General features: G+C 51.8%; 10 protein-coding genes across 10 annotated transcripts; 5 read left to right on the forward strand and 5 right to left on the reverse strand.

Annotated features, from left to right (window-relative positions):
* Nucleotides 1-2,112: 2,112 nt before the first annotated feature.
* BZA05DRAFT_217722 (uncharacterized protein) lies at nucleotides 2,113-2,569 on the reverse strand. The gene has a single exon (XM_051479680.1). It carries the CDS (start codon nucleotides 2,424-2,426, stop codon nucleotides 2,157-2,159), a length of 270 nt encoding a protein of 89 aa, XP_051342005.1. The 5' UTR covers nucleotides 2,427-2,569; the 3' UTR covers nucleotides 2,113-2,156.
* Nucleotides 2,570-2,712: 143 nt separating this feature from the next.
* On the reverse strand, nucleotides 2,713-4,913 carry BZA05DRAFT_424330 (uncharacterized protein; the record flags this gene model as incomplete). The annotated part of the gene is made up of 7 exons (XM_051485908.1): nucleotides 2,713-2,913; nucleotides 3,064-3,224; nucleotides 3,301-3,717; nucleotides 3,815-4,432; nucleotides 4,476-4,480; nucleotides 4,521-4,772; nucleotides 4,870-4,913. The coding sequence occupies 7 exons, from the start codon at nucleotides 4,911-4,913 to the stop codon at nucleotides 2,713-2,715; spliced, it is 1,698 nt and encodes a 565-aa protein (XP_051342006.1).
* Nucleotides 4,914-6,362: 1,449 nt separating this feature from the next.
* Nucleotides 6,363-11,491, forward strand: BZA05DRAFT_464834 (uncharacterized protein; the record flags this gene model as incomplete). The annotated part of the gene is made up of 5 exons (XM_051487745.1): nucleotides 6,363-6,582; nucleotides 6,649-7,187; nucleotides 7,244-7,799; nucleotides 7,895-8,415; nucleotides 8,486-11,491. The coding sequence occupies 5 exons, from the start codon at nucleotides 6,363-6,365 to the stop codon at nucleotides 11,489-11,491; spliced, it is 4,842 nt and encodes a 1,613-aa protein (XP_051342007.1).
* Nucleotides 11,492-11,815: 324 nt separating this feature from the next.
* BZA05DRAFT_389660 (Sedlin) lies at nucleotides 11,816-12,606 on the forward strand. Its single transcript, XM_051482796.1, has 3 exons — nucleotides 11,816-11,964; nucleotides 12,026-12,310; nucleotides 12,382-12,606. The coding sequence occupies exons 1-3, from the start codon at nucleotides 11,920-11,922 to the stop codon at nucleotides 12,532-12,534; spliced, it is 483 nt and encodes a 160-aa protein (XP_051342008.1). The 5' UTR covers nucleotides 11,816-11,919; the 3' UTR covers nucleotides 12,535-12,606.
* On the reverse strand, nucleotides 12,607-14,302 carry BZA05DRAFT_389663 (uncharacterized protein). The gene is made up of 3 exons (XM_051482797.1): nucleotides 13,342-14,302; nucleotides 13,039-13,293; nucleotides 12,607-12,985 (listed from the first exon to the last, which is right to left on the reverse strand). Exons 1-3 carry the CDS (start codon nucleotides 14,107-14,109, stop codon nucleotides 12,743-12,745), a joined length of 1,266 nt encoding a protein of 421 aa, XP_051342009.1. The 5' UTR covers nucleotides 14,110-14,302; the 3' UTR covers nucleotides 12,607-12,742.
* A 665-nt stretch (nucleotides 14,303-14,967) lies between these two features.
* Nucleotides 14,968-16,514, reverse strand: BZA05DRAFT_389667 (uncharacterized protein). Its single transcript, XM_051482798.1, has one exon. It carries the CDS (start codon nucleotides 16,387-16,389, stop codon nucleotides 15,304-15,306), a length of 1,086 nt encoding a protein of 361 aa, XP_051342010.1. The 5' UTR covers nucleotides 16,390-16,514; the 3' UTR covers nucleotides 14,968-15,303.
* A 224-nt stretch (nucleotides 16,515-16,738) lies between these two features.
* BZA05DRAFT_333205 (CobW/HypB/UreG, nucleotide-binding domain-containing protein) lies at nucleotides 16,739-17,739 on the forward strand (the record flags this gene model as incomplete). The annotated part of the gene is made up of 5 exons (XM_051480677.1): nucleotides 16,739-16,902; nucleotides 16,963-17,061; nucleotides 17,124-17,212; nucleotides 17,269-17,411; nucleotides 17,476-17,739. 5 exons carry the CDS (start codon nucleotides 16,739-16,741, stop codon nucleotides 17,737-17,739), a joined length of 759 nt encoding a protein of 252 aa, XP_051342011.1.
* Nucleotides 17,740-18,600: 861 nt separating this feature from the next.
* On the forward strand, nucleotides 18,601-20,094 carry BZA05DRAFT_349221 (uncharacterized protein). The gene is made up of 3 exons (XM_051481248.1): nucleotides 18,601-19,154; nucleotides 19,211-19,623; nucleotides 19,687-20,094. The coding sequence occupies exons 1-3, from the start codon at nucleotides 18,840-18,842 to the stop codon at nucleotides 19,772-19,774; spliced, it is 816 nt and encodes a 271-aa protein (XP_051342012.1). The 5' UTR covers nucleotides 18,601-18,839; the 3' UTR covers nucleotides 19,775-20,094.
* Nucleotides 20,095-20,865: 771 nt separating this feature from the next.
* BZA05DRAFT_434275 (Cnl2/NKP2 family protein-domain-containing protein) lies at nucleotides 20,866-21,725 on the reverse strand. Its single transcript, XM_051486314.1, has 2 exons — nucleotides 21,308-21,725; nucleotides 20,866-21,249 (listed from the first exon to the last, which is right to left on the reverse strand). The coding sequence occupies exons 1-2, from the start codon at nucleotides 21,596-21,598 to the stop codon at nucleotides 20,977-20,979; spliced, it is 564 nt and encodes a 187-aa protein (XP_051342013.1). The 5' UTR covers nucleotides 21,599-21,725; the 3' UTR covers nucleotides 20,866-20,976.
* Nucleotides 21,726-21,903: 178 nt separating this feature from the next.
* BZA05DRAFT_389675 (MRG-domain-containing protein) lies at nucleotides 21,904-23,863 on the forward strand. The gene is made up of 4 exons (XM_051482799.1): nucleotides 21,904-22,446; nucleotides 22,611-23,245; nucleotides 23,297-23,431; nucleotides 23,484-23,863. Exons 1-4 carry the CDS (start codon nucleotides 22,280-22,282, stop codon nucleotides 23,519-23,521), a joined length of 975 nt encoding a protein of 324 aa, XP_051342014.1. The 5' UTR covers nucleotides 21,904-22,279; the 3' UTR covers nucleotides 23,522-23,863.
* The last annotated feature ends 6 nt before the right edge of the window (nucleotides 23,864-23,869 follow it).

Genomic DNA, 23,869 nt, shown 5'->3' on the forward strand with positions numbered 1-23,869 from the left:
GATCGTCAATCTAAAACTCGGGATTTTCAAGGGCCTTCAAGCGGACGTGTTGTGTGGCGCGCGACCGCGGCGGCGGCAGAACAAGGAAAGGTCTTTTGGTCGAACCAGAAGGCTGTAATAGCAGAGTCTTGGGGATTTGGCAAAAATCGACAAGAGGCGCAGGGCAGATTGCAGATGGAGGGGCTTTTGAAGGTTGGGGCGATATAAGTTATAACAGCAGGTCGGGCCAGACCAGTGCGGCTCGTCTGTTCAAGGTTTGGGTGGCTGGAGGGATCTGCTTGGTGTCCGACAGTTGATTTCTCGTGAGCGAAGCGCGCTCTTCGGGATGAGGACTCAGGAAAAATCGACAATGCGACCGGCAAACTGATGAGCGGAAAGGCAGAGAAAAGACCGAGAATAAGAATAACAGCTCTTCTCCATTTCTGCAGCAGAGGCGAACAATCAGGGGGATACATAAATTCGAATGGCGAAAGGCCACTAATACTTCCCAATGTGGTTAGTGGTGCAGCCGACAATGGTGGTTAAATTGCTTTTTTATATCCGACGCAAAACGGGACCACAATGGCAGTAATCGCGTGCTGTGGCCGTGGATATGCGACCGAAGGAGGTGCCGGATTCCAGCCGGAGGGGGAAGTCGTGCAGCGGAAGGATGGGGGACATCGAGCCTGTTACCGGAAACCACGGTAGCTGTAACCATGCCGAGTGCTAGCTTGTGATTCAACGGGCCGGGAAGGGAGGCCGAATGTGCTACAGTAGTAAGAGAACATAAGACCGAAAGGCCGATTTGGGAAGCGACAACTACATACTTAGGTAGCTGACCAGATTCCGACGTTCGAAAAGTCTTGCGATGATGGTTTGAAACAGAAAGAGCCAGAGTGCGGAAATACATGACACAGAGCCAATCCGAGCATGAAGGAAGATGAGCCGAAAGTTCGGTTAGGAAGAAGTGTATGTCTGGCTCCCAAGCGGCAAGAAGCAGAGAGTAAAAGGGCAGTAATCCCGTTCAAGCCAGGATCTTCAGCCGATCGAAATCCATTTGCTGGGACAGTAGCTCTGCAGTCAAAACCAAAGCGCACAGTTATCCTAATAGTATCGCGGTTTACATCGATTCATCCCGAGATGGCCGCAGCTTGAAGGTGCGGTTGTCGACTCTTTGCTGCCGTTACCGTCCATTCGCGTGCGGATTCGTTTGAGGAGCCGGAAATTTTGCCGATTGACATCAATCGAGTGACCGATTATGTCTATGGGCGCACTTACTCAGCAGCCAGCCCTGTTGGCCCTAGTTAGACTAGTGGAAGTTTTTTTTGGCCGCTGCCTCTTGGCGCTCATCCATAAAACCCACGCTTCCTTCCCCCCTCTCCACAACCCCATCATCACTACCAACCAACAACACACAGCAAACATACCGACTAGTAAGTTCACCGCGCATCTACTGCATACTCCTTTCTCCCTTCCGCTTCAATTGATGATCTATGCACATACTTCTTTCCCAATCGTAATCGACCATGAAGAAAGCTACATGCTGTTCGGGTTTGCACTACGGTGGAAACTTGGTACTTGCCAGTAATTTTTCGACTGAACTTGAAGCCTTCCCTCAACTTTCTCACTCATCGTATCGCACTATCTAGGATTTTGCTAACATGCTTTTAAGACAGGTTTTCTTTCTCACATAACACCATCCACACAGCAAATTGACAATCCGTACGTATTCCATCGCATCATCATTCTATATCCCCGCGCAGCCCCCCCCAGGTTCCTCCTGATGATACCATTCCTACATTCGCAGTTTCCTCGGTAGTGTGCGCTTAAGAACCCATCTTAGCATGCTTTGACCGCCGCGAGACCTTCCTTGGAAGTCTGAACTTGAACCTTCCTCACCTTTTTTGCACACATAACATTTGTCACGAGTTGTCGCTGACTTTGAGAAGAATCTAGGAATACAGAAGACTTGCAAATAGAAAATAAATGAATCAAATAATTGTTTCCATTGAGTTTGATGCTGCTCGCACGTGATGTCGATCTGTACCTGTGATATCCAATTTTGCTCGAGTCGCATGAAATTTGCTGCGTGTCTAGCGGGACATGACACCAGACATTTCTTTGTTCGGAACTCGGAGCTTAACCCTCCTTCAGTCCAAGGTCACGCCCAACAGACATCATTTTTCTAATATGTACCCAAATACACCGGTGAAGCAGTACCGTAGAGTAACATACACCGTCATAAGTACAAGCAAGTAAATCATGAATCCATCATGAAACCAAAAACAGTAGGCAGAGCACGATCTGCGCAACAGTGGAACAAAGAATCCTCCTCCAGGAAGGGGCTGGACAGAAGAAACCAGACATACACAGAGCAGATGGCCCCAGATTGCGATTAAGTAAAAACACGAGAAGACAAAAGACACGCGCAACCAAATCATATCCATTCAAAAAAGCCAATTTCCATCCGATGTTGCAAGCATCATTCACCAAAGTTCACCAAGTTCACAACATGCACAGCACTTTCACTTTTTTTCAATGTTCCCAACAAACACAAGCACATTCCCGTTCATCGTTTTTCGTCTTTCGTATCACGTCACCCCGGGTTGGATGGTTGGTTTGCTGAAAGAGTAATCGCGTGCAAAAAAAAAGGACCCGACAGTGATGTTTGTCTGATAGGATGACGACGACAAATGATGAAGAACGATGGCTGGGTGAGAGTGATAGTAATGCTTAGGTACCAGGCGGACCAGAAGCGCCCGGCGCACTTCCGGCTGCTGCTTGCTGCTGCAACACGGCGGCATAGTACATAGCACAATAGGCCTGGTAACCGCCATACGCAGCGTACGGATCATCTGCCGCTGGGGCAACAACAACAGCAGCAGCCGGGGTGGGAGCAGCTGCCGATTGACCGCCTCCATATCCACCCCATGACTGTTGATGGCCACCGTCCGACCCGCCGCCGTAACCACCGCCTCCACCGCCTCCTCCTCTTGGTCCGTTGCGAGATTTGTTGAGCTGGGGAAAAGAGTTACACTTATGGTTCTTTCACTTTCAGATAGATGGATGGGAGGGAGGGGTTACCGATGCCTCGACTTTCTCGTCTATGGCCTGGCGTGCACGCGCAATAGCATCTCGGTTGCCTGCTAGAGAGATTTCACGCTCTTGATCATTTGGATTGAACTGGCTGGAGACATTGATTCTGCACCCAGTCGAATTTTGCATTTCCTTAATTGTCTCTCCACCTAGATTCAACGGATAGTTAGTCCTCAAGCTCGCTCTCATTCTCGGTACGCAATAGAAGGGAATATATAAACGTACCCTTTCCAATGATCATTCCGACGGCATCAATCGGCACCTTTATGGTCTCTGTAATTCTGGGACCCGTACCACCACCACCATCACCACCCCCACCATAATGTTGTTGTTGCTGCTGCTGCTGTTGCTGCTGCTGCGGCGGCGGCTGCTGTTGCTGAGATGGGGGCGCCCTCACTGGAGGTCCGGGAGGCCCACCGTTGGTATCACTTTCGACAATTTCCATTATCAACCGCCTGGCGTATTCCGAGGCTTGGGCAGAGCCGATGAGGTTCACAGGCCGCTGACCGTTCTGACTCTTCGCTTCGCCTACGATATTCACATGGCAGCCGGATTTGTCTTGAATGTCACGGATAGTTTCACCGCCACGTCCGATAATGAGACCAACAGTTCGATCGGGAACAAATATTTGTGTGCTCTCTTCTGCGTGCAATTGCATGAGTTAGTTTACAGGGCTCTCTTATGGCCATACTATACAGAAAGAAAACTGTGTATGCACCACGTGATTTTGAAAACGAACCTCCGTCCCTCAAATTGGGCGCTCCTGGACCCGCAGGACCTGGACCTTGGTTCATTTGCGACATTCCTCCATATGCGCTAGGAGCAGGTGCTGGTTTGCGAGCTGGGGGACCCGCCCCACCAGATTTCTCGTTCTCCTGGATGATAAGATCAATTGCGCGTCTCGCGGCAGTAATTTGTGGTCGTGTTCCTTGAATGTTGCAGACTCTCTCACCACCACTGTCTCTGTCGTGGCCATTTGTCATGAATTGCACTCGCGCACCAGTCTCAGATTCAACACGTCGCAGGTTCTCGCCTCCACGTCCAATGATTAGTCCGACCAGAGATGCATCAATGTTAATCTGTTCCATGTCCGGCGGCGGCGATCGCGTTCTGTGGCTACCAAAGCGTTCTCCCCGCGGGGGTGGGGAGTAGGCGTTGATGCTTCCGCCGCGTCGTTGGGGGCTGAACGAGCGCTCTCGGTCGCGCCCATACTCAGCGCCTGTGCGTCCTCGGCGTTCGTCGCGGAAAGTGCTGTACGCATCCCTATATGGATCGGGGCCACGTCTAGCGGGCGGTGATCGAGATCGCGAACGAGAGCGTCTACCGTAACGGGCTCTTGGATCGTCATATCGAGGCGCTGTATCAATGTTAGTCTGCAGAAACTTCCGGGCGACACACACAATCTCTGATGTGAATGCACCCTGTCAACAAAGCGGCGTGAGTACGTACCAGTGCTACTGGGGTCCCTGTGAACTCCCATCTCCGCGGCTTTGGCTTTCACCTTTGCGAGGGCATCGTCGAGAGACACCCGTCCAGACGCGGTCGGCTTGATCTTACTAAGGTCGAGCGAGCCAGAGGCAGTCGGTTGAGGAAGCGCAAAGCCAGTCGGAGGCGAATTTACAGACTGCTGGGGCTGTTGGGCCGTGGAAGCTCCGAGGGCGGCTGGGAGGCCTGGGAAGCCTTGAGGAAGTTGAGTACTTGCCGCCGGTCGAGCACCGCCGGCTAGAGAGGAGATATCCGTTAGAGAACGTAACGTCCAGGCGGAACGATGTGGCTAGACGCGTGTGGGTCGACTTACTGAGGGCGGCGAGAAGGGCTGCGACGTTCTGGTCTGCCATCGCTGAAGAGTGAATACGAGGAAAACGGGTTGGAGACAGCAACGGTCGGAAGTGGGGTGTATTTCGATTGCTGCCGCCGAGTACTTTTATTGTTATTACTGCTGCTGCTTTGTGGTTGTTGTAGTGTCTGGAAGAACAAGTTCTCTGGGGGTGGGTCTTTGTGATCGGAAAGTGGTCACTGGTTGCTCGAGTCTGCGGAGGGCTACGATTGGTTGCAGGCTAATTTTTCGTTGCGGTGATGACTTAGCACCGGATCTGGCGATTTTAACGTCACACTAGGGTTTAGACATGACAGATCATTCGGACATTTCTCTTACCATTCAGTTTTGTCAAACTGCAGTGCTTACTATAATCGGGGGGTTTTTTTAAATTTACGACATAGATACATTAGTATCCACACATGATTGATTGTAACTGCACGGTGGATACGCGTTTTAGTCGAGTTGATGATGTAAAAACAGAGCGTCACCGAAGTATCTCTTGAGTATTTTTCTATGTAATCGACCGTTTGCAATGCTTATCATATCGATACCATGAACTCACATCCTTTTAAGCATACAGTACTTGCTTACTCTGCAAAAAGCGAAAAATTGAAGGAGTGAAAGAAGGGCTTTCTTCTACACTCACAAATCGTGGATTCAAACGCATCCAAGAACATGATCTAATGGTAGTGAATTACTGGAGACAAATAACCTCAGAAAATAGGATGAACTCGCTGATTTTACTCTGCACTACTCGCACTCCGCTGCAACTGAATGCGGAAGACATGTACGCGTCTGATATCTCCATGTAACTTCCCGAGTCCATCGGACTATTCGTGGGTGCTCGGGGCAGCCGTTGCACGCGTGAGGCGAGTTTGGCTGCGGAATCACAATTATCACTCGATGACACCAAGCATCGTGAGAAACCTCCCAAAAGTTGATCCAACCACCCAATCACTTGAAGAATCAATCACGATGACAATACTACTAGTCCATGAGAGACCCTAGTGTTAGGGCTCAAAACCCCCAACGAACCCCCACTACAAAACCACCACCACCCCCCACCCCTCTTGCTCTCTTTCCTTTCCTCTTCACTACCCACAGTTACTGTCTGCATCACCCCTCACTCTTGCAACACACTTCCTTTCACTTCCTTACACAGCCTTCGACCTCGATCGACACATCTTCCTCTGCTAGCAACACTCGTGTATGCACTCAATTCCTTGCTTGTTGTTTTGTATCATCCTCGGATTAACTGATGTTCTTTGTTTAGTCGCTACGAATCCTCACCTATCCTACCTATATCTTTGTGGCAAGTTCCCCGTCTTCCCATATCCGTTAATGTGCTGACGTCGGTGATCACGATGGTCATGCTGGGTGATGCATACGCTGGAGAATTCCCGCGGCTTTCATCCGATCATTGCTGACATTTGTTGATTAGATCCTTCAAATCACACGCAATTTCAAGATGTCTCCTCGTGTTAACGATACATCGACCTCTGTCAACCAGGGTCTCTTTAGTCCTAGGGCTAAAGCCACGATCCTTCAAGAACTGGACCGTCTTACCGCAACATTTCCCGCTGAAGCTCGTCATACGGTTCAAGTCGGAGCATGGTTCGCTCACGAGTCCCTCGTTGCCCGTAACATCCAGCACGAAAACATGATCGACCCCCACGCCAACATCTATGGTAAGTTTTGAAACTATTCTTAGGCTTTCAATTTGGCGGCTGAATGCTAATCACATCAATTTCCAGGACTTATGAACGATGCCGTGGTCGATGAGACATACAACCTCAGAAGCGAAGCCATTCACTGGTGGAATATCATTGGATCCGGATTCAAGTCCTACTGGATGCGCTGGATCACTCCGGCCCATCGTGAGATAATTTTGCTTAGCGCATTTTATGGCACCTACAAGACCCCCCGAGGCGAGGAATATGCCAAGTACTTGCTCGACTTCAGTATTCCCCAGCTCTTGGAAAACAATGGAGGGAAGCTCATTGCCTTCATTGAGAATGTTATCCAGCGGGGTATCATGGAGTTAGATGCTTCTGTTCCCCCTTTAAACGACGAGTTGGACCAGACGATCAGTCACTGGATCGCTGAGCTTGACGACAAAAACGAGTACGGCAGGTACAAAGGGGATAACATTATGTGCCTTAAGGCCATGATACATTTTTCACGAGCAACCTTCGCCATGCGTTTCACAAGCCAGGTCATGGAGCTGTGGCAAGTCATCAGTGGTGAATTTTCTGCGGATCTGGTCTCCGAGGCGAATCCGTTGGGAATCAAGGTAAGTCGCCCAGATCAAAATCTTCCCATTTGGATGCTTGAACTAATGCTCGATAGAACAATTTCGACGGCACATTCAGTGTTGCCAGAACTACCATCCCATCCGGCCCACAGGGCGAGTCCAAGAAGCCTTCCAAAAAGAAGGGCAAAAAGAGCCACAGGGGAAAGAATGGTAAAGCGCTGTACCAGGTCCGGAAGAAGGAGGCGAAGGCCGAAGCACTCCAAATTGCTGATACCCTGGCCACGGTTGACGAGTCGACCGAGACGGACGCTGTTACGATGCCACTTGATTCAGCGGAGGAGTTCACCTTGCATGCCTCTACGGAAATCTCCATGGATGACGATATGGACGGCGATAGTGAGGCTACAATGACCTTCATAGATGAGAAGGACGATGTGATCATGACCGATCCCCAAGAACCCTGGCCAGTTGATGCGAGCGAGGATGAAGGATGCGCTTACGCCACGGCCATCGTTGGCGATACAGATCTGGCCGAGGGGATCTCTAAAGTTCCAGGCGTGGACTTGAAAAATCTTACTGCGGTGGACCAGCAACTCAAATCGGATACTCCTGATCGGTTTTCCGAGGGTGAAAAGGCAGAACTGGTCATGGGTGAGCCTTGCGGACTTGTTCATGATGAGAAAAGTAACCTTTCCCTGCTTATATTATGGTTCAAAAGTGGAGTGCTAACAAGTTTGATGAATCAGTCCTGAGTACCTCCGGAGATGCGTCCACGGTGGAGGAACATTTGGCCACAGAGAATCCTTTCGCTCTCAGTACCCACAAGCCACGCAATAATTTGTGGGAGAATCTTGAACTTCGCCAGTGGCGTTCTCAACATCCCGAAGTGCCGGCCATGACAGACAAGAAGAAAGAGGATGCGGCCGCCAAGTTGCAAATTCGTCGTGAGCTCACTAAGGCCAGGATCCGCGATACCCCTTGGGTCCATAGCGGTATGCGCGCCTGGTATGCTCGCAGCAGTTGGGGATCCTTGTCGGGCTCACCGGAAGCGCTGGGAATGACGGCCAAGGTGGTCGAGGACGCCGCTAAAGATGCTGCCCCTGTTCCGACTCCGTTTAAGATGTTTAAATGCTTGTGGAATCCCAGTGCATTCCGTCAAGAGAATACCGGAAGATTCGGATCTGAGACTCCGCATTCTGAGAGTCAGAAGGATTTCCTCGAGCGGCACCAGGGAGTTTGGGATAATCTGGTTCCCGAAGATCATAATGTAAGTGAACTTCATTCTGGAACTCCATACCCAATTCCCTCCAGTGTACTTTTAACTGATGCATCTCTAGCTGAGCCAACCCGAGTATGAAGATCTCATGGCGATACCAGGCTCCTTGCCAGTATATTCGAGCTCGAGCTCTTCTAAGAGCAGCTCTGGATCAGAATCAGGCGCATCTGTCTATGTTGATGCCAAGTTATTTGCCGAGGACTCGGAACGATATCTCTATACCGAGGAATGTGGAGGCTCTGGTATCGAGACCTTAAAGAGTCACGAGGCGGAGGGTACTACCGAGTTTATAGGCCCGGCAGTGAACTCTGAGATCGCCGAGCTAGACGATGATGTTGTCAACATCGTCGCCACCGAGACTGACGAAGTTCCCGACTTCACCGGCATCATCGAAAACATTGAAGTCGACGAAGCTGTTGTGACCACCGAGAACTCCGATCTCACTGAGAGCGTAGAAGTTCCCAATGTCACCGGCATCATCGAAAACATTGAAGTCGACGAAGCTATTGTGATCACCGAGAACTCCGATCTCACTGAGACTGTCGAGATCGAGAATGTCGCTCACTCCGTCGAATCAGATAGAATTGTCAAAGTTTGCGGTACACAGACTTCTGGAGCTGGCGATACGGTGGAAGCGGTTGGCGCCACAGGAGCTTCCAAAGTCCTGGACCCCATCGATCAAGCGTCTGAGGAGATCGTCTTGCCTTCTGATGCTGACGTCGAGATTGAGTGCGATGGGGCTTCAGTCGAAACAGACCTTGAAATGCTACAGACTCCGGCCCTGGGCCACTCTCCTGAGGTTATTGTTTTGGAAGACGAAAATTCTAATCTCGTCGATGATAGGCTTCTACTGGCTTCTACTGCGCTTATCCCGAACACTGCTGTAATAGAAGTCCAAGATCGCAAACCTCATCGTCCATCGAAGGTTTACATCGCAATTCCGCATATGTTCTGGAAGAAGCAGATTAAACCGAGCATCGTCATGAATTCGCCGGGTCCGGATGTTTCACCTGTCGAGAAGGCTGGTAGGCGCAAGAAGTCTCCTCGTCCCAAAAAGAAGAACAGGGCAAATAAGAAGCTACAGTCTGTCAATCCTTCCATTCAGAATGATACAACGGCTCCACCTAAAGAGCCAGAGCCGCCGAGAACCGCCGCGAAGACGGACCAGACTGTCGAAGATGTTATAGGGGCACCTACACTCGTCGAGAATCAACCTGTGGCCGAAGTTTCCTCGCAGGGTTCTTCGCCCATATTGGAAACGGAACATACTTCCGCCGCTGGAACTCATGTTGTCTCGCTCACTTCTAAAGAAGAACCAGACGTCAACGCTGTTTATCCACTCGTCTCTAAGGAGGAACTAGTCGTTAACGCTGTTTCGGATGCTTCCTTGCCCGTGATAGAGAAGTTGCATATTGTCCAGGGTGGCTCTGAAGTTTCTTTGTTCGAGCCAGAGAAGGAATCAGCTATCGAAATTGGTTCTGATGATGCGCTGCTGATACCGGAGAAGCCTCTAGTGAATGTGGAGGTCGAATTGAAGGTCAAGGAGGCTTCCGGGCTCGAAGAACCCAAATGCAATCATCGGGAATCCCACGCTGAACCGTTGGCTCCTTCGACCTTGGAAATACCTACTATCATAGTCGAGGAGCATCACGATGACCTTACCATCCATACTGAGAAGTATACTACTGGCCCTACTATCTCGGCCCAAGGCTTTTACATTGAGGATCCCAACGCAACGGGAGAAGGTCTTCAGGAAGGACCTGGGTTTGCAGACCGTGTTCGGATTTTGCTATCCAAGTCCTCGCCTTCTAGCTCCTTGGCACCTTCTCGTCAGGACAACCGGAATAACAACGACCGCGAAGATTGCTCTGTGGAAATTGTTCATGGCAAGTTGAGCAGATCCTCCGGTGGTCAGTATGCTCAGCGAGGCGGTAGCCCTAGTGGCCGCGGTGGCCGCGGTGGTCGTTATGGTCAGAACCGCCAGAGAATCCGTGGTCCCAAGAATAATGGGTTTCTTCAAGCTCCGAATGAGCAGAGGATGCATTGGAGCCCCGCCAATCCCCACCCCCATCAGTTTGGTCCGTACAATTTACTTTCCCAGCAGTGTAGCCAGTCCATGGCACCACCTCCAGGACTCACCTATTCGAACGCCCTCACTCTTCCATACCAGCCGCAGGTGTTCATACCGCCCTGGTATAACGGCACAAGAGACGTTGCTGAGCACAGGGGCACGGCATACCACATCTCCGGAGGCGACATGGTCGGCTACTTCGGATTTCCGAAGATCCCTCTTGAGCTCCTCTCGGTCGTCAAGGATGCCCGCCTCGGCTCGCTCAAATTCCAGTGCTTCCACTGCCGGGCGCTCCTCACGCACGAGAACTCGGTCGTATGCCTAATCTGCGGTGTCAACAGTGCCACCAGATTCTGCGACGACCGTTGCCGCTATGCCGACGGTGGGCACTGGCAATTCTGCGGCCTCGATGGGCTTCCCTACAGGACGGACTACCACCCGCCCATGTACTCGGGACCTCTCCGCACGAGGGGGAATGCGAATGTCTACCTTTACTGGCAGACGACTGTGCTCCACGACTATCCGGGCTTCGACTACATAGTCTTCGGCCGGGGCTTCCTGCGGAACCAGCCGCCGCACATTTTCAAGGCCGTAGTCTTCGGCTCCCAGACCCTCCGCAACCGCTTCCACGCGGTTCTCAAGCGCGCGGTCTGGGACTTTGACCGACGAAGCGTCATCCTTCTCTTCCGTGTGGTTCGCCACTGGGCGAGGAAGCAGGGGTGGGTTCTCCCCGAGGGCGTCATCGAGGACCAGTTCGAGATGGAGTTCGGTAGCGCGTTCGCTGAGTTCCGCCACTCGTACTTCCCGGACTCCATGCCGTCCGAGTACGAGTGGCGCGAGCATGAGAGTCATCTCGGGGGACTCCTCCTAAGGGAGGGATTCCCCGGGATGGCGGTCATCAGCACCAAGCTTCCGCTGGTGGGCCAGGAGCCGAAGGTCCCAGGCTACATCCTTGACAGGATGGAGGTTGGTGCGGCGCCGACGCTGGACGTTTAACGTCAGCGTGGGTTTGTGGGGATTGGCGACCCCCACACCCCCCCTTCCCCCTACTTGAGTAGTGTACAATAGATGTTTTTGAATGACTTGTGCTTTCTTTGATGATGAGACCGTGGACCGTGATCAAAGATAAATAATCGTAGAACATGAAGAGCTCCTACCGAGACTGCTTCCATCTGCATCCAAGTACTTGAACATTGACAACAGCAGAGATTGTAGGAATTGTAGAGTAGTTCGTGAACATGTACTATGGAGCTCTTGTGCTGCTTCAGGTTCCTTCGGTGCATAGTGAGGTTTAGACTCACATATCATCACTCGCATCCACGGGTTTTAGCGTAGTTAGCGCCTCGCCAACGGGTTGATGGGTCCACAACACCGACCCAAGCTCCCACCAGCTCCACGGCCACCGAGCAACCATAAAAGCAACGATGACAACCCCGCGCATCACCTGCATCGCCATAATCGGCAAGAAAGTACGTCCCGCCGTCCTCCTCGTCCTTCTCCTTCTCCCCATTCTCTACTAACATTCTCCAGAACTCGCCGCTCCACCTCTCGACCTACCCCACGTCCTCCAGCAGACGCGACACGCTCTCGTACCACTTCCTCGTGAACACAACGCTCGATGTGTTCCAAGCGCGGCAGCCATCGAAGGCAGGCGGTGACAGTGATTTCGGTCTTCTCTATGCCGTCGACGATACTTGCGCGCTGTATGGATGGATTACGAATACCGGCGTGAAGTTTGTGGTTGCCGTTGAGACGCCGGTTTCGGAGGGGGTGGATGCGGAGGGCATTGGCGTTCGGGAGGGAGAGATGAAGGGGGTATGTACGGGATAGAGGGGCGACGAGCGACGGGTGACAGGTCAAGGGGCTAATTATGGGTGTGTGGATAGGTGTTCCGTGCCATCCAGACGGCGTATATCTCACTCGTTTGCAATCCGTTCTTTGATAACGACGAGACGCGTCCGATTGAAAGCCGGAAGTTTCTGGCAGAGGTTAAAAAGATTGCAGATGGGTGGAGGCCAGGGGTGCAGGTGCAGGCGTGAGTGCGGGGGCTACGGTGAGCTTGAGGTATCAATTGCTTCTTCATCTTCAGGCCTGTATATTGGTAACGGCGTTAAGGGTTTCATGTTCTTCTTGTGCGTCATCTACTGCTTCAAGGGCTCAAATGCCGCCTAACTAAGAGTGCTTCTAAATACAGAGGTATATCCATTCAATCATGATTGGAGTCTATCCAAAAAGTCATTCATCCATTTATGCCCTTCTCTGGTCCTCGGAGCTTCCCCAACGACTACTTTCATCATTTTGAACATCCGTCATCAACCCGATCTCCTCATCTCTGGTAGGCGCTGGTGGCTCTTTCTCCTTCGATTTCCGCGTGCCAACATACACCGCGGAACTGAGGATCAGCGCACTGCCGGCGATACTGAGCCAGCCGGGCGAAGTCCCCCAAACAATCCTCTCCCAGAACAGGGCAAACAGCATCTGGCTGTAAACCTATTTTTTCATCAGCTCTTTCCTCGCCACTAATCGCCAGTAGTTAAACTCACCATATTCGTTCCCCGTCCCGCCTTCTCCAACTGCAGTCCGGCGGTGAGACAAAACTGCATGATAAACCCGCTAACGCCGATACCAATGAGTAGTAACCATTGGTACCACGACACCGGCCAGATGATCCCGCCGATTTGTGGTATGGCTAATAGTGAGACCAGTGCTACGATTGCACACCACGATGCGAAGTAGTTAACCGCGATGAGCGGGTGTGCGCGCTTACCGATCCAGCGGATAGTCGTGAATGCAGTGGCCTGCATTTATCTATTAGAGAGATTATGTTGAGGGAGCAGGATACTTACAGCTCCAAGAACTCCGACAAGCGCAACCAGAATAGCGACCAGGCGTTGATGGGGAGTTACATCCTCTCCACCACCCTGATTTTTCTTCTTCTCCTCGGCCACCACCTCTCCCGCAGAACTCGCAAACAGACTCCCGGGGCGGGCAATCAACACAACACCAACAAAACTCACCATGGCGGCGCCAAACTCATGTTTCGTAAACGGCTCCTTAAGCGCAGGGACAACACTACAGGCCCACGTCGCCACAATCGGCGCAAGAAACGTGATCACCGTGGCATCGGACAGATCCAGATACGTGAGCGAATAATACAGTCCGAACACGCCCCAAAATCCGCCCAGGCCTCTCGCCACCAGCAACCACCGCACTTCCTTTGCGCCCAGCGGCGCATGCGGAACACTGCGGTACCACATCCACAAAAAGCAGCCGGCCGCAGTGATGGTTTGCCGCACAAAGAGGATCTGGAGCGCGTGGAATTTCTGCGGGCCGATTTCGAGCAGCCGCGCCGTGAGCGCCATCAGACTGCCGAAGAATTGCGATATGAGGATTAGGAAGAGCCCGCGGTTCGACCACAGACGCGCGCGCGTACGCGTGAGGAAGCTGGTGGGCGGCGAGATGGGGCCATCGGGGGCGGGTGTTATGCTACGGTCTGGAGGGAGTAGCTTTGGGAGGAGGTGAGCTGAGGCTATTGGTGAGTCTGAGCTGCTGGAGGCGGAAGATAGATCGAGGATTTCCTTGTCCGCCGACGGTGGCGGTGATCTCGATGACATAGGTAGTGTGAAAAATATGTACACGCTCGACGTAGGTAGATGGTATTGAAATCTGCTTTTCTTTTGATCCAGTAGGTATCTTCAGTTATATAGGTAGGGTAGCTGATCGAAAACGTCCGTCTCGATAAGTATTGCTGGGTGAAATTGCGGGGGAAATCATGGAGAGCCGGTCATCGTATCCATCACTGGCAGGCATCCAGGCCATATCATGCGAGCTGAACCGGGCTGGGCGCGGCGCCAGAGCGTTTGCCGAACAACCGGGCGCAAAAAGAAGGGAAAAAAGGTGCAGAATCTGGTCTGGGCACTACCGAATGGGTGAAGTATTCACCGACGGGTGGGGGTTTTTGCTTTTTGGTTTCCTCATAAGTGGGTATTGCATGCGACCTGTCTACTGTACATCCCTATGAGTCTACCGGTATCACGGCAAAATGTATTTACTCCTGCTCTACCTAGTCCTGTCTGCAGTCCAGAAAGTTACTGGCTCGATGCAGCAAACAACTTCCCCCGTCCGCCGCCCGGGCAACTACTCTGTTCTAAAAGAATAGGACGCCCTAATAGAAAATGCACTGGCAGTTGGTGGGGGGGAGGAGAGAGCGAACATCGATTTATGGCAGTAGGTGGGTTTTATTTTTTGTTTAATCATTAATTGCGGCAGTAGGTGGGGGCTATATAGGTGGGAGGTTCTAGAAACGGGTTAGGCCGAGTGCCAGCTCATGTACAGTGGCAAACTTTACCTGGTAGTAGTGGATCATGGGATAACGGCTGCAGATGGAGGAGATGCCGAGGCGCCGGTGGATAAGCATCCGTATGTACATATGTACAGAGGAGGATGTAGGTAGAGCAGAGTATTGTGCGTGTCGCTAGAGGAAGTGTCGGCAAAAGGAACTTCTGCTCAATTTCCGGTCCTTTTAAATGCGCTACATACTCGCATGAGTCACGAGTGCTATTCTATGAGGACATCACAAGAGCGCAGTCCCAATGACGATCGATTCATGTTTGAGAACAGCAATTCTCCGGAGTTCAAGTCAATGGGACGAAATGAACAAATGAACCAACACAACATCGGGCCTTTCGCATAAAGTATCAGTATCATTTACATAGACCGCGGACCACTAGACCGAGTCGAGTATCACCGCCAAAATCGCTAGAGGCACCAATATGAATCATACACACTGACTTGTCCAAAGTCTCTCGTTACAAGATCCGGTCCGAGAATGCACCTCTTTCCATCAGAGACCCACCAAACTTCTGCTCCCGCGTCTTCTCCCTCGACTTGCGCTCTTTCTTCTTCATCGACTTGGTCACCACCTCCCCGAGATCCACCTTGGTGTTGAAAATCGCGCGTCCGCGTCTCTCCCACCTCTCCATCCTATCCATTTGCTCATCCGCCGTCGGCCGCCATTTCGACCTTAGTACGCGCCGGATAGCCTCCGGGGAGACTTCGAACAATTTTGCTAGTTCTGGGGTGCGAAACATATCAGGATGGTGATCGTGAAGGGACCGGATTCCGTCAATTGCTTCGGGAGAGAGCTTCTTCAGCGGTGACCAACCCGTGGCACCGAACTTCGCCGCCAACGCCGCTTTTTGGACTCTCCATGCTTCGACTTCGCGCTTTCCCGCAGATTTGATGTAGCTTTGGAGCCTTGTTTCGGTCATCGGCGGCGATACGGCGTCTTCGACCGGTGGTAAATCCCATTTGCCCTTCCGGCTATCACCCCACGATGTCTTCGCTGTTTCGACCGGCGTCGTCTCTGGCTCCTCAGCAGCCAACCTCCGCTCTTCTGCTTCATAACTGCTTGTGAATGCTCGAGTCCGTGGCTTCTTTGCTGGCAAAGGTTCGCCTTGTGTGCTGTGGCTGTCTTTCTCCCGAAGCGCTGCCCGCACGGGGGGACGATTCTTTCTGTCCTTAACTTCTCCTGCAAACTTTCCCTCCTTCCCCTCACCCGTGAGCACGATCTCCGGCTCCATATGCGGCGGTGGCGGAGGCAGGCGATGCATTTGAGCGACCAGGTTTACCCCATCGCCGTCGCCTTCGTCCGCAGTCGAAGTATTTACAAAGGGGAGGTAATCATCGTCGGTGCCGATGGCCTGTGCTTGCTCATGATTCGTCACATATGTTGACTCTCGGCGGAGTTGCTGAAATTGCAGGAGTCGCTTTGGGTAGGCCTGTAGTGCGAGTGGGTTTCGGAGGGCATTGTGACGGAGTGGGGATGCAATCGTGGGCGGAGGGCCGTGAATGAAAAGGCGGAGAGCTCGAGCGGTGCAGTTGAGGCAGGCCATGGCGCACGTTATTGGTTGTTGGTGGTGGCTGTTCTGGCGAAAGAAATGTTGGTGGGGGTAGGCGGTGGGCGGTGAATATGAATTCAAACTTTTTCTTTCTGCTTGGTGCAACCCTTGCCTTGTCGGTTGTCGCGTGTGAGTGGTGAAGAGCCCTAATCACTTCTAGTCTAGCCCGCCAAGTGGTGGAACACCCCGCTGTCGATGCAACCCCGCCATATCCCGGCGCTGGCTGAGGAATTAGAGACAGACATCTTGAATCTTGACATCGCTCATCTCATTCATCTCTCAGTAATTCGTCACTTTTCCTTCAGAAAACTCAATTCTTCCCAGTAGTTTTATACCCTTTGCGATGGCGGACCACACCCACGACGGCCACTCGCACGACGGACATGTACAAGACCACGGCCACTCCCACGAGATTCTTGACGGGCCTGGATCATACCTTGGCCGGGAACTGCCAATTATCGAGGGCAGAGATTGGTCCGAGCGGGCTTTCACTGTTGGAATTGGAGGGTATAAACACCCTATAGGCCGGAGAACATATGAGCAACTCTAACATTGAGCTGTATCTAGACCTGTCGGATCCGGAAAGACTGCATTGATGCTTGCGCTCTGCAAAGCTCTGCGAGACAAGTACTCTGTTGCCGCTGTGACGAACGATATCTTCACGAGGTAATCCGTTGAAGCTCAGCTCGCCTTTGGCGTCTTGGACCAATAGCTAAAACTGGCCACAGGGAGGACCAAGAATTCCTTGTCCGGCACGAAGCTCTTCCAGCCGAACGTATCAAGGCCATTGAGACCGGAGGATGCCCGCATGCCGCAGGTATTGGCCCTTCTCCGACACCACCCTCCCGATCTCACTGACAGAATAAAAACAAGTCCGTGAGGACATCTCTCAGAACCTCCACGCACTCGAGGACTTGCACCAACAGTTCAACACCCAACTCCTCTTGATTGAGTCCGGGGGCGACAACCTGGCCGCAAACTACTCACGCGAGTTGGCAGACTACATCATCTACGTCGTATGTCCTTTACCTCCTTCGACTGACACATCACGCATTCTCACTCGATTGCTCTTTTCTCTAGATCGATGTCTCAGGCGGCGACAAGATTCCCCGCAAGGGCGGACCAGGAATCACGCAGTCCGATCTCCTAATCGTCAACAAGACAGACCTGGCTGAGTTGATCGGCGCAGATCTGAACGTGATGGACAGCGATGCGAGGAAGATGCGTGAGGGAGGGCCTACCATCTTCGCCCAGGTTAAGCATGGTAAGGGTATGCCCGAGATCGTGGACTTGATCCTCTCGGCGTGGAGGGCGAGCGGCGCTTCGTCTCCTACTGTTGCTTGATGCTGGGCAGTGCAAGGTAGAGGGGACGGACTAAGGCTCGTACTGTTCGCTCGAAATGAGCGAGTTGCGGAACGTACCTACTCTAGGAAAATTGAGGCCAGGATCACTGAAAGCTGAAAAACTGAAAAACAGCGGTCGATTTATCATGCCGCCTTCCATTCCCCGCCTGATACCTAAATAACTAAAATATTATTCCAGGATCAGGTAAATCCTTTCAACTGTGCAAGGCTTTGCAAAGCATTGCACTGCTTATGACAAACAACTTCTGGTGAGCATTCCAATAGACGTTAGCCCAAGGTGATTCCATTTTAACGGAATACAATAATCAAGTGACATATAGTGATTGGCAGAATTACTTTTCTAAATTCCCATTCTTCCACAACCTCACACAACAAAGAACCCACCACTTACACTCATATAATCTTTCCACCCACATTTCATCACACATATAACAATTGGTACTGGTGCTCTGAGTCCTAGCCAGTTTCCTGACTTCCCCCAAAGTCTGACATACCCGGATCTCCTCCAGAAATACGCCGTCGAGGGCCGAGAGAGTGACGTCACTTGTTACATGGTATGAGTGGACGAATAGCTGCTAGGATGTACAGGAATTTTGCCGTGAGAGTGAAACTTCATGGAAGGAGATACAGTGACTCAACCCAATTGGATGCCAAGACCTAAAGCCGTTCGAGCGTCTTGTGGGGTTCGGCCTGTGAATACTTTTGAAGTGATGCAGAATGTAGGAGACAAAGGCTGGTGGTGGGCATGGAGAATGCGCAGTTGTATTTCCTCATAAATTTACTCGGTAGGGTTTTACATTTATTGTAGCTCTCCAGACCGGAGTCTACATAGCCGCTACGTACGCTGTGTCCTTTGCTCCCTGCCACGCCCACCACAAGTGACACCCTCACACAGATCCTCCCATCGCGTACGTATGCACCTACCACCATAACCTTTACCTCACCTGCCTCCACACACGCCCACAGACAAACAAACATTCAAACGAACTCCCATTTACCCAACGGGATTACCTTGTCTCACGATTTACGATCGGCATCTTCCATCGCCCTCCGTACCTTAACCCCATCAAAATCACAGTCATGGTCCGCGCCGTTTCACTCTTGCTCCCGTTATCTCTGGCAGCGACAGCTGTCAACGCTCAATTTGGCGATTTCTTCAAGAATGCCTTTGGCGGAGCGCTTCAGCAGCCGCTTGGCTCCGCGATCCCGAGTCGTACGCCAGTGCTGAAGAACACGTATGAGATTACCTCCGAGAACTGGAGAAACAACATCGATGTCGCCGTTGATCCTGCTGCGGGTGAGGACGCTGCTAAAGAGTGGTACTTTTACTTCACTACTTCTGCTGCGAATTCAACTGGCGATAAGAATGTTACCTATTGGGATGGTGTTTACAACGTATGTGTTCTTGCGGGCGGGTCTTGGAACCGTATGGAGCTAATCTAGTGGAACAGGACACCGTCCGCGCGATGTCGATAGTGAAACCAGTGTCGAAGCTGAACTTCGGAAAGATTGACTGCGCTGCGCCCGAGGCGACAGAACTGTGCCATACTTTCTTCTTGAACGCGCCTAACAAGCTCCCCGTCTTCTACCATGTCGCTACGTACGTCAACAACGGCACCACTGATTTCCGCCGTATTCCCATGTGGAAGAACATTACCGAGATCAACGAACAGCCCGCATACCACACCAAGCTCTACACCGAGAGGGAATGGAAGAATCTCGAGCCCTGGACCGGTCTTTTCCATCCCATCACCGGCCAGCTGAAGGATTACGCACCCATCCTTTCCCAGGCTCTTCAATACTATGAGATGATCCCACAGTGGCTTTTCATGGTTGGAATCTCGCTGATCGGCAGGACCTTCACGTAAGTTGCCACTGATGAATATTCCTGAGTATCCATTTTGCTAACCAATTCTTTCGAATACAGGAGCCGCCTGACCGCTTCCCGCATGGGCACCCAGCCCGCCCCCAGAAACATGCCCGTACGAACTGTCGGTGATGCTACCGGAAGATAATTTCAATATCTACCTACGATCTTGTTTAGCTATCTTTTTTAACGTACGACCGTATACGTGGGATGGAATAGGCGGAGTAGCGGGCTGTCGTGTGTCGTAGTTGTGAAGGGCTTTCTGTCGTTTATGCAGCGCAAGTTTCTGGATAGCAATTGTAAGATATGGATTGGAAGATAAAGCTTGGTCGGAGTTTCTCTGGAGCTGGCGGAATGTGCTCTCTTTTTCGGTTCTAGTTACGTCGATATGAATGCGCCATGTATTGGGCGCGGGAATGGGGTGGTTCGCACAGGCGGTCAAAATTCATGCTCACTTGCAAACATACCATAATTGTTTGCCCATACCTCCCATTCCCATGATGCCCCAAAGCCAAAAAACCGCCAAATCGAAACTTCATATGTACTCCAGGTCTCGGCTCTCTCCCAATCTCAGTCCTATACCTAGCCCCTATCCAGCCTAAGGCTAAACGTACGTGCGCGGAAAATACATCGTGATCGCATCACGGTGCTCTCAGACTCCCATTGACACCTAACTAACTTATCGCCTACCTGCAAACTAGAGGGCGTTCTAGATCGACCGTATTTACATTTGCTGGGTGTGAATAGCTTGTTGAACTTCAGCGAGGATGCGTTATTTTAGCGTCTTCACATATCCGTTGAAGTTCTCCCGTCGGCTATCGATAGTTCAGCACAGACTCATCCCGTCTCGCACGTGTAGATACCTCACCATGCGTAATAACACTAACGGGGTTATCCAACTCCCCATTCCAAGCCCTCTCAATTATCAGCAGCTGGGTGACTCTCTGGAACAAGGTTGCCCCATCGCCCTCCCCTCTCGACAACCGGATGGACCGCAATGGTGCCTACCCTTTAGATTATACTTTCGTTCTCCATCAGTTTTAGAGCAAATCTCACGGGAAAGGGTTCAAAATCTCAGGAAGTAGGAAAGCATAGTGCTGGCGCACGGTACATAGCGGGTGACCAGTGGCCTTCGGTTGGGAAGTTGGGGTTTATTCGGCGTGAAGAGTTCTGGTCGAAAACTGTGAAGTTCAAGATATACGTCGGATTGCCTGCCCACCCTCCCTTCCTCCGTCCCTTCCCACCCTCCTTTCCCAGCCGGACGCGTTGTAATCCTGCCGGTTTGGTGCAGATTTTCTTTGATCTCATTTACCGTCACGACCCAGATTTTTTTACGGTGATCCAACGTCTCTAGGTGGCGGTGGCAGTACCCCCGATGTTCTCACACACAGACACGAGATGATTGATCTCCCTGGTAACCTGCTCCTCAGTTGCTGAAGACGCCAGCTTTCCATACCGCAGATCACTGAGATCTCCAACGATATTCCGTAGCTCCTCCAGTATCAGATCGCACTCGTCACCTATCGTCACCTGCTCGATCTCCAAATCGTCCGCCGCACGCTCCATCTGCTTCAGTAGCTCCTTGAGCGGGAGCATATTCTCTTCGGGCGCAGCACCGAACAACTATTGCCCATCAGCATCGCCTTCCCCTGTTCCCACTCGACGCAAGGTAGAAACGCACCTCAATTCCAACCATAGCCTCTTCATCAACCTCCCCCTTCCTCCCCTCCTTCACGCGCTTAATCACCGTAGCAGCCTCACTCTGGATCTTCCGCCGCACCTGCTCGCATTGTCGCTGGCGCAGGGACAAGAGTACGCGGTAGAGGTGCTTCACCTGGGGATGACTGCGCTTCTCACGCGGGAAGAGCTCGGCGAACTCGCGGAAGCTGATGATGTCCTTGAGCGTGGACCGGGAGAGGAGGAATGAGGTGAGGATTTGAGCTTCGGTGGCGGCGGTTTTCTTGGAGGACATAGTTGCCCGGGCGCGATGATACGGATGCGAGAGTCAAGGGAGGTGGAGTCTGTACGATTGAGTCGAAGAGATTGCAGAGTGGTTCGTGGGTCAGATGTGTTTCGTTTTGGAGTAGAGTAACCAAGCAAGTTCTAGTTGGACAGAAGCTTTAGTTAACAGTGTCGCGTCAGAATGTCCTCTCACGTGCTGGATGAGAGGGTAAGCTTTCCCCCTGGCTCACCCGGGATGTTGCGGCACGCGTCGTCGCGTGTGAATCACGAGAAAAAGACACTAGAGCGCGGGTCCAGAGGGCTGCTGTGGATTCCATTCGCTTGACTGTTCAGCCATCATTCAACTTAACTTAAACACCCATCATAGCTTTCCCCTCCACACTCTCAACATCCATCGCTCTTGCAGTCCCACAGCTACCTACAGACTAACATCTTCGTGTCCTCTGGCTGTTGCAGCAACCATTCAATACCGCGGCTCCCTGCGACAACCACTCTATCTCCACATCCATCACTTCCCAACTCACTCGCCTTCTACATACAACTAACCCTCCATCCACAACCCCATCCACAACCCCTCCCCACATACTCTCATCCCAGTTCTTCCCAACCACCCCATATCGGTACCGGCAATCACCCCATTCATTACCCGCGATTTAATCCCCCTCCACAAAGAAAAGAAACCTAGAACACCATGCCTCCCGCAGCTTCGCAGAAAGTTCTTACTTACGACGTTCAGGAACGCGTCCTCTGTTTTCACGGCCCTATGCTGTATGAAGCCAAGGTGCTTGAAATCACCAAGCCAGAGGATAAGAAGGAACCTACCAAGTATAAGATTCACTACAAAGGCTGGAAGAATACGTGAGTGTCCCTTCTCATCCTCCCTCCTTTGACTCCCCGACTTCCCGACTCCCCGACCGTTTCTACGGCCTGGCAAGGATCGCGCAGGATGCCGCCACGAAAAAAAATACGAGGCTAGCTAGAATAAGTACTAACGAAGGCTCACTACTTGCGCGAACATACAGATGGGATGAATTTGTGCCCGCCGATCGCCTACGTAAAATGAACGAGGAAAACCTTCGGATGCAAAAGGAACTCAACGAGAACTCGAAGCCGTCAAAGAACAAGACCGGAGCCACGACCAACGCGGGTGGAGGAAGTGTGGCCGGAGGAGCAGGCGGAGGGCTCGACGGAAAGACAAAGGGAAAGCTCAATTCGAAGGCTGGGTCCGAAGACCCTGGGACCACACTCCCGCCGCGTGGTCAGAAGCGAGGCCGCGAGATGGAGATTGAAAAGGAGGAAGACTACCTCAAGCGCCACGACGTCAGGATCGCCATACCGGATTCCCTCAAGGCGCTTCTGGTGGACGACTGGGAGAACGTCACCAAGAATCAGCAGCTGGTGCCTCTGCCGAAGGATCCGAACGTTACGCAAATCCTCCAGAAGTACAAGGCCAGTCTACCTAAGAAACGCCCCGGAAGCGCCGAGTCGGATATCTTCGACGAGATCATCGCGGGATTGAAGCTCTACTTCGACAAGAGCTTGGGAACCATCCTCCTCTACCGCTTCGAGAGACAGCAGTTCCTTGAGATCCGCAAGGAACACCCCCACAAAGATCCGAGCGACATCTACGGTGCCGAGCACCTCTTGCGGCTCTGTGGTATGCAGCCACTACTACTTTTTTATCCCAACCCGACTAACGGAGAAACAGTTTCAATGCCAGAGCTGCTGGCCCATACCAACATGGACTCTCAGGCCATGAGCAAGCTCCGCGACCACATCGAGGAGTTTGTAAAATGGCTCGCCAAGGACCCAACGCAGTACATTGCAAACAAGTACGAGAGCGGTGAGTACCACAAAAACCAAGAAACAGAAAATCTAGTACTAATAACATCTAGCGAGTCCTCGGTACATCGACCTGAGCCGTGGTGGTTGAAAAAGCCACCCGGGATGCATTGCGGGGGTTTCTTTCTTTTTTTGCTTTTTTTTGTATTCTATCTAATTTGTTTGGTCTGATTGAGAGATTTTTTTTTACTGGCGTTTGGAGGGCGTACGAACATAGCATCTTCTCGTAAATTATCTTGTTCTCTCTTATGTTGTCTACTACTGTTGTCTACTGCTGTTGTAGGGGTATTTACTAGGGACTGGGAGGAGTTAAGATTTGGTTCACTGTACATCACTCGCGTCTGTCTGCTCCATGGTGAATTTGGCGTAATACGCAACGGCTCCTGCCTTCCGTATGGTGGTGTTTTCTACCTACATTACCCGAGAATTAACCACACAT

The sequence above is a fragment of the Tricharina praecox genome (assembly GCF_024521635.1).
Source record: "Tricharina praecox strain CBS 144465 chromosome Unknown BZA05scaffold_5, whole genome shotgun sequence".
Classification (NCBI taxonomy): domain Eukaryota; kingdom Fungi; phylum Ascomycota; class Pezizomycetes; order Pezizales; family Pyronemataceae; genus Tricharina; species Tricharina praecox.